The 7,842-nt window shown below is 47.5% G+C and overlaps 1 protein-coding gene across 3 annotated transcripts in view; it reads left to right on the top strand.

Moving 5' to 3' along the window:
- rif1 (replication timing regulatory factor 1) overlaps nucleotides 1-7,842 on the top strand; it is a 36,871-nt gene that overhangs the window by 24,325 nt on the left and 4,704 nt on the right. For all 3 annotated transcript variants that reach the window (XM_015396418.1, XM_015396420.1, XM_015396419.1), the window contains exons 25-30: nucleotides 1,332-1,474; nucleotides 1,556-1,645; nucleotides 1,718-1,772; nucleotides 3,681-6,488; nucleotides 6,575-6,703; nucleotides 6,781-6,867. In XM_015396418.1, the coding sequence (XP_015251904.1) occupies nucleotides 1,332-1,474; nucleotides 1,556-1,645; nucleotides 1,718-1,772; nucleotides 3,681-6,488; nucleotides 6,575-6,703; nucleotides 6,781-6,867 (3,312 nt within the window). The remainder of the gene's footprint in view (nucleotides 1-1,331; nucleotides 1,475-1,555; nucleotides 1,646-1,717; nucleotides 1,773-3,680; nucleotides 6,489-6,574; nucleotides 6,704-6,780; nucleotides 6,868-7,842) is intronic.

Below are 7,842 nucleotides of genomic sequence, written 5' to 3' on the forward strand. Positions count from 1 at the left end.
AAATATCGGTGGGGTGGCCGATGTCCGATATTCAGTTTTAAGGCCGATACCGATAGGGGGCCGATTATATCGTGCATCCCTACTTTTTTTTTCTCAACCTATTGTAACATTTATTCCTCTTGATGCAACAGAAAACGGCTTTTTAAGAAGACGGCGGATTATCAAGTTAGTTTCTTGATGGATTAAATAAATCAACGTTGATTCATTTAATTGTTGCATCTCTTATCTAGAAAAGAAAATCTATGGGGATTTAAATCAGAAATTTGAGTTTATGTTGGAAAGTACATCACGCTGAGGCAGGGGCGGATTTAGGAAATTTGGGGCCCTGGGCAAAGACAGGCAGGGGGCCCTCTGAATGGAGAAGACATCACATCAAACAGACCTATGGAGGACCAACTCTGCCATATTTAAAAATAAATACAGAAATAAATAAATGCTCAATAAATGAATAAGCATACAATTAATTGCCCCTAAAAATACAATAAAAAATAGATTATACAGTGAGACATAAATGTATATAACTCTTTTAATTAGTTTCTTTATTTATTCACCTTTGTTATAATTACCTCATTTATTTCTTGTCCATTATAATCTTTAACTTTATTATTTTTTTAAGTATTTATTTATGTGCATGTTATTTTTTTGTCTGTATTATTCTCTTTGTATTTTTTTTAACCCATTTCTGCAAGACTATTTATTTCTGCCTCATTATGCAAATGAAGGAGGGGGCGTGTCCTAGAGGGTCAGCTTCTGCTCAAGATAGAGGAGAGCAGGAGGCGGGGTTACCAATCTACTCGCTCTGGAGAGCAGAGTTCGCTGCTTTTAGATGAGACACACTGAATATTATCAGCGTTCTGATGGAATTTTAGCCAAAGGATTTTTATCAAAAACATAATTAATATACATAAATAAGGAAAAGTTTTATTAACCATACATGTAAAGAGAGTTTTATGGGCCCCCAGGAACTTGCCTAATGGTAAATCCCCTCCTGCACTAAAGGTAGAGCGGCACTGAAAGTCCGTTTGCTCTAAGCTGTGAAAGTCCGGCTTTTTCTAACCTTTAAAGAAACTGAAAATAAAACATGATTAATTAAACATGTTCACCACAGCTTTCATAATAAAGTGTTTATCATCGTCTTGCTGAGACATCCTGGCCTTCATGCAGAGCCGCTCAGTTTCCACCCCTCAGAAGGAAGGAGCTTTTTCTGAGTAAAAACAGAATGAGGAACTCTCAGCTTATTTGTTGGGTTGTTCTAGCAGGAAGCGCTGGTTCTGAGAGAACTGCTCAATAGAAACGGTTTGAATCCCCTTCATTCGTCTTCCTTCCTGCAGATGAAGCTGGACTTTGGTTCTCCCAAACCTCCACGTAGGGAGGTTCTGGAAGAAGAAGCTTCCATCGACTTCGTCTTCATCCCTCCTGAGACGAAGGAAAGGGTTCTAACCGAGCACCAGAAGGAGGTGAAAAGAACCAAAAGGTGCTTAGTTTGTTTTGTTTTTTTGCCCTCTCCATCCTGATCGTCCTCCATGTTGTTGACTTCCTCCTTCTTGTCGCACAGGGTGGACATTCCTGCCATGTACAACAACCTGGACGCCTCCCTGGACACCAGCGTTTTCAGTCAGTACACGCAGAGCCAAGACGACTCTTCGTAAGTTTGCCCATCAGCACATTTCTCCTCCTTATGGTTTAAAGTTCGTAACCAAATATTGTTCTCCTTTAGGGATAAAGTTCCAGCTGGACAAGCTGACGGCGTTGTTACGGAGGCTCCCAGTGAGGTAACAGCTTAAACGTCTGCTCATTGCCTTCTTTTGTTTTTTTTTTCTTTAACCCTGGTCTATGTGAAGCAGACCCAATGGGTGTGGTGTGAATACGCCCAAAGTTTGGTGTTCTCTTTTTACCCCGAAATTCCACATCCGCCGTATCCACACCCCACCAGACCGCCCGCCCAAAGCAAAGCCTACAGCCTCCGTGGTTCCTCCCGTCTTCATCCGCTCTGACTTCCTTGGAGCTCAAGGCGAGCGTGCGTGACATCATTTATTGTTCTTTCATAGGAGAAAAACATGCAGTAATGAACGCTTAGTTAAATATGACATAATGAAAACTCACCATCAGCATCCATCACGTGTTTCTGCACAAACATGTTCTTTTTGTTATGGATCTTCGTCCATCCATTCATCTTCTTCCTCTTATCCGGGGTCGCAGGGATCGCAGCTTCAGCTGGAACAGTTCTCATTGATTAACCTGACGGCTCACGCACTCCTAATGACGTACGTGAGCTGAACGGGGCGGAGCGGTGACAGAATCTGGGCTGTTGGGCAACGGAGACCTTCAACGTTTATCACGCACATTTCGGAACCGAGATTAAAGAGTTTCGGTTTTTCCCCTGTCGACCTGAGCGGTCTCTGGTCCAGCTGGATGGTAAACCGTCCAGAAAGGAGCGCTGCTGATGGACGGTTGAAACTAGGGGCGTAAATCACATCCATCATGGCGATTCGATTCAGTATCGATTTCCTGACCCAACGATTTGATTATTTTCGATACTCAAGAATAAACCACGATACGATTCGATTGTTATTTTGTTTTGTTTTTTGGACACCTTACAGGCTAGACAATGTTTCAACTTTGAAATAAATCAATGAAAGCTGTAATATCGTTATGCTTTTTTTTTTTTTTTTTTTTTTTTTTTTTTTTTTTTTTTTTTGAAACGGCAGCAAATAACAGAAGTAGAAAAGTTGTACTCCACCTTTACCTATTAAAACCTCATTCACTGAAAAATAGTAACACCTCTGCGTTATAGATTCTGCAAGGCTTTGCATCAGAAAATACTGCACAAAATGAGTGCAATGCGATACCTCGGCTCCAGACGTCCCGTCCCCTCCACAGACGCTCCGCTGCTCCTCTCCCAGATTGTAGCTGACGGCAGACAGTGCCGCAGACAGGAGGCCGGCTTGTTTTGTTTTTATGACCGAAATTGCAGAAAACAACTTGTGAAGTTTGACCCGCTAGAAGAGCGAGGTGCGCGAGAACGCTGGGACCCTTTTTCCACCTGGATCTGCGCTCTTTTTGGCCCTCATGTCCCTCCGTCGTCGGACTAAACTCGCCCCCACTTCCTCGCCGCCTCGGCCGTATCTAGACCCAAAGCGTGTAGCGCAGACCACGCTTCAATATTGAGCATAAATCAAAAATGTCTGTTTCAAGCTTACTGCAACACACTGCTGTAAGAGTATAACCAGGAAGCGAGGTAGGAGGGCAAAATAGGTTTAGCGCCACCGCAGCACGGGAGGGAGAATTACGCCCAGGAGCAAATGGATAAAAATAGACCGGAGGAAAAAAAAACATGAATCGATTCTCTTGCGGACGAATCGATGCATCGGATCGTCGGCTGTTGGATCGATGCATCGATACAAAACTATTATTTACACCCCTAGTTGAAACCAGGACCCTCGTGGTTTCAGTCACTTTGAAGCAGATCGGTTATCCGCCTCAGGACATTCTGAACGACCAGCCGAGGAGCCAGAAGCTCGGCTCCTATTTGATCTTTGGCAGAGAAAAATGCATCCACTGCTTTCTGTTGAACCAGTAGGCCTCTCCTGGCAAGAGATGATCCATTCTGTGACTTATCAAAAACGTTCGGTTTGTATTTCAGTCTCCCCTGACCGCCTGTTTCCCCTCATGTTTTTCAGGCGCAAAAGAAACCAACCGACTCTGCCGAGATTCATTTGAAAGAAACTCAAGTCGTCGTCGGCCCTGAAGGTACTGAGACGAAGAGAGGAAGCCCGCCGGCGGAGAAGAGTGTCCCAGACTCTGCAGATCTTCCTCTGCCGGGTTCTGATAAATGCAGCGAGGACAAAGACGTGGAGACAAAAGAAACCCCAAGTCCAAACACCTCCAATTCCTCTGATGTGGTCTCAGGGACTCCTCAGAAGCCCAGCAGCAGTCGGCGTCAGTCTTTCATCACTTTGGAGAAGTACAGTGAGGGAAAGCCTGCCAGTCCCGGTGGAGTCTCCTCCTTTACTGGTCCTCCTGTTAAGAAGTCTAACAGCCAAGATCAAGCTAGTGCTAATAAGAGGCAATCTCCTGAAGCCTCACAGAAATCTGCTGATCCAGACTCTGCTTTATTAGATTCTGGTCCCCGGTCGGAAAGCGATTCTCCTCGGAGGCCCATAGAGTCCCGGATTAAAAGTGAGCCTGTAAGACTGATTGAGAGACTTCAGAGTGACTCTGACGAGGATGTCATCCCGGACACGCAGACCAAAACGGAGGTCCAGGGAAGCGCTGGCTCCTCGGAGGAGATGGATTCCTTCAGTCAGGATGAGGAGTCCCAATCAATGATGGATGATTCCCAAACGTCTCCAGGCGAGCCGAGACGATCCAGACGCCACAGAGTCAGACCTCTGCTCCCCGGAGAAGACCCCGAGGAACGCGAGGCGAAGTACACGCACGTCAAAAGGAAACGTTCAGGAGAAAGTCCCAAAAGTGACTCTTCCAAACCAATGCCAGGCAGACCCAACACCAGGAGCAAACAGGTGGTAGAGGAGAACAGCACCAGAGACCGGCTGCGGTCCAAGTCTCAGGGCAGCGCCGGCGAATCCACCCACAGGGACTCGCAGGGGAAACATCGGAAGAAGGTCAGACTTTACAGCCATTCGCAGGACCTCCTAGGGTCTCCTGAGCGTAAGCGGAGAAGCGTCGGTCAGCAGGATTCCAGCCTGACCCTCATCAAACCAGAAACCGGCTCCAGTCATGGAAGCACAAAGCCCAGAAAGCACGACATCTTCAGCAAGGAGTCTGAGGCTGGAAGGACCAAAGAAGAGTCCAGCCAAGCTGCTGCTGCTGAAGGTACGGCAGATCTGAAGGAGAAAGACGAGGCTCATCCAGAGACCGGATCCCAAACGGTGGAAAATTTACCTCAGAAGGAAGAGTCCAAGACAGTAGAGCCGGAAGAAACGACCATACAAGAAGAGAGACTGAAGAAAGAGCAGGAAGCTCCGACGTCTTCTCCACAAACTGAAGATAAACCACAAGAAAGGATGGATTCTAAAGAAGAGTCCAAAGATGAAACCACAACAGCGATGGAGAGCGAAATGACGCAAGACGCCGTTAACGCCCCCGAAGCAGAGATGGACATCTTCAGCCAGGAGGACTCTCAGGTCACCCCTCCATCCGCCGACGGTGCAATTAAACGGAGATCCAGACGGAGCAAAGCGTCCTCTGAGCCAGAAGACGAAGATGGTGGCGTGAACTCTTCCGGACGGTCCACCCGTTCTAAGACATCCACGCCTCTGGCGGTTCAGGCAGGAGCCGTAGGCAGGACCAGGAGGAGTAAAGTCCTGGAATCTAGTCCCAGCTCGACCCCAGAAGGCTCCCAGTCGTTGGAAGCGTCTGGGTCAGGGTCGTCTCGAGGCAGGGGCAGATATCCAAGAGGGAGATCCTCTCAGTTGCAGGCAGCCAGTGTGGAGTCGTCAGAGTCCGAGTGCTCCTTTACTCCAGAGGTCTCTGTTCGCAAGAAAAGGGGGAGGAAGCCCAAAGCCTCTCTGCAGAGTCCTCTGACGCTGGATTCAAAGGAGCACGGAGCGGACAGCCAGCAAGCAGATTCTCAACACTTTGGGACAAAGAATAGCTTACAAGAATCATCAGAGACGCAAGATCTAAAGGAATCTGAGCTGGTGGCAGAAACCAACGATGCTGAGGCAAAGAAGTTGGATTCTGAGTCCGAGGAGGCTCCGCCTCCACCAGCTGAAGAGAAGACTGGAACTGAAGACACTCACAAGGGTAGCCAGTCGCTGAGCTCCACTGAGCAGAGAGATTCAGATGCAGGAAAGGAGTCTTTCCAAGAAGTAGGAGCGGCTGAATCTGCTGAGCCAGGAAGTGCTGCCATACAGGGGGAGGAGCCACAGGTGATGGAGACCCCCGAGGAAAAAGCTGAAACATCTGAGGAGGAACTGAAGGCGAAGCGTGTGGAATCAGATTCAGACCAGCAGCAACCGTCCTCTCCTCCAGGGGAGGAGTCTCAGGAGGGGGAGGAGCTTCAGCAAGAGAAGCTTCAGGGGGACAAACTTCAGATGGAGGCGGGGCTTCAGCAGGAGAATCGTCAGATGGAGGCGGGGCTTCAGCAGGAGAATCGTCAGGAGGAGGCGGGGCTTCAGCAGGACCAGGAGTCTCTAAAGATCCCAGAAAAAGAACCGTCCGCTGATGGTGTCCCAGAAGAGGACAATAAAGACGTTCAAACGGAGACGACCACGGACAAACGCAGACAGGACCTGGAAGCTGAGCCGCCAGGCGGCGCTGCGGCGATCTCCCAGGCGCCTCATCAGGACTCTCCGCTCAAACAGAAGGACCTGGAGGCCGCATCAGAACCAGAAGCGGGACAGAGCCCCAGAAATGGCTGGATGAGGGGAACATGGTCGCCTTCAGCCTCCCCCTCCACCAGCATCCTGAAGACGGGCCAGAAGAGGCCCCTGGAGGTGGAGATGTCGTCTCCCGTCGTTAAGGTCTGCAGCCCAAACGGCCCCACATATAAAGTCAGACCCAAACGTTTAAAATGTGTCTAACAGTTTGCTTCTTCTCACCCCCGCAGTTCCGCCGCGTGTCCTTCGCTAACCCCATCCAACAGCAGGAGACGGCTGATGATATCGATCGCCGCAGCCCGGCTCTTAGAACCAGCTCTCCCAGAAGGTCAAAGGTCGGCAGCATCCCTCAGCCGAAGGTATGGCAGCAGCTAGCACGCCCTCCGGTCTGCCTGTGTGGAGAGGTTAACCCTAACCCTTCCTCTCCTCCCCTCAGCACATCACCACTCCAACTAAAGGCGGTCTGGTCGGGAGTCCCAGAAGTCTGCACAGTCCGAGTTACAGGAGCTCCAAGAAGTGCCTGGTGGGTCATGGTGTTCGCATCATGGATGATTGTGACATCGGTTCTGGTCCGACATCTGAATCATTAGACGGTTCAAAGGGGAACTATGATACAAAATTCACTTTAAGGATTTTATTTTTATGTTTTAGAAACAGTCCAGGCACCAAAATAACCTCCTGATGATGTCATTTCTATTTAGTTTATTTCTATAGCGCCAATTCACAACACGTCATCTCAGGTCACTTTCCAGTTCACCAGATCATCCAGTCAGATTGATTCAAAGTTTTCTAAGGAAAACCAGTAGATCGCGTTGACTCTTCAGCAATCCCTCACACTAAGCATGCTTGTAGCGACAGTGGAGAGGAAAAACTCCCTTTTAAAAGCATCCAAAACTGAGCCTATCCCCTAATCTAGAAGAAACTATTTGCTTATTAAATCACTGAAGTGGAACTGAAAAGACACAACTACTGGTTAGCATAATGCTAATCAGTGCTGGATTGGAAATCCCATAGAGGTGCTAATGCTATTTAGCACCATTTTTTTTACTGGTTTGATTCTTCTGACCTAAAACAACCAAAATGTCCCCTGGAGCATTTTAAACAAACCAGAACTTGATGAAAACATTTTTCTCTGCAGCTGAGAAGTAACAGGACAATTTCCTACGGTGGCCTAGTTGGACCAGGGTTCCCGCTGGTCCTTAAAAAGTCTTAAAAGGCATTGAATTCTTCAAAATAAAACTCAGGCCTTAATTGGTATTAAAATGTCTTCAATCAGTCTTTCGTAGGTCTTAATTTTAAAACATCGTAAATAGGATTATTTTTATTACGATTTATTTTTGTAATCTAAATAAAACGTTAAAATTGAAATTGTTTTTTTTTATTATAAAAAAAAAGATAGCTCGCCGTTATTGGTTCCGTCCCGATAGCGGAACCAATAAAGAGTTGTTGCTGCCGGGACATTTGGGAGATGCACCATTTACTTTTTGTCTGGTAAATC

This window comes from Cyprinodon variegatus, unplaced genomic scaffold (genome assembly GCF_000732505.1).
Source record: "Cyprinodon variegatus isolate N-32 unplaced genomic scaffold, C_variegatus-1.0 Scaffold796, whole genome shotgun sequence".
Lineage (NCBI taxonomy): Eukaryota > Metazoa > Chordata > Actinopteri > Cyprinodontiformes > Cyprinodontidae > Cyprinodon > Cyprinodon variegatus.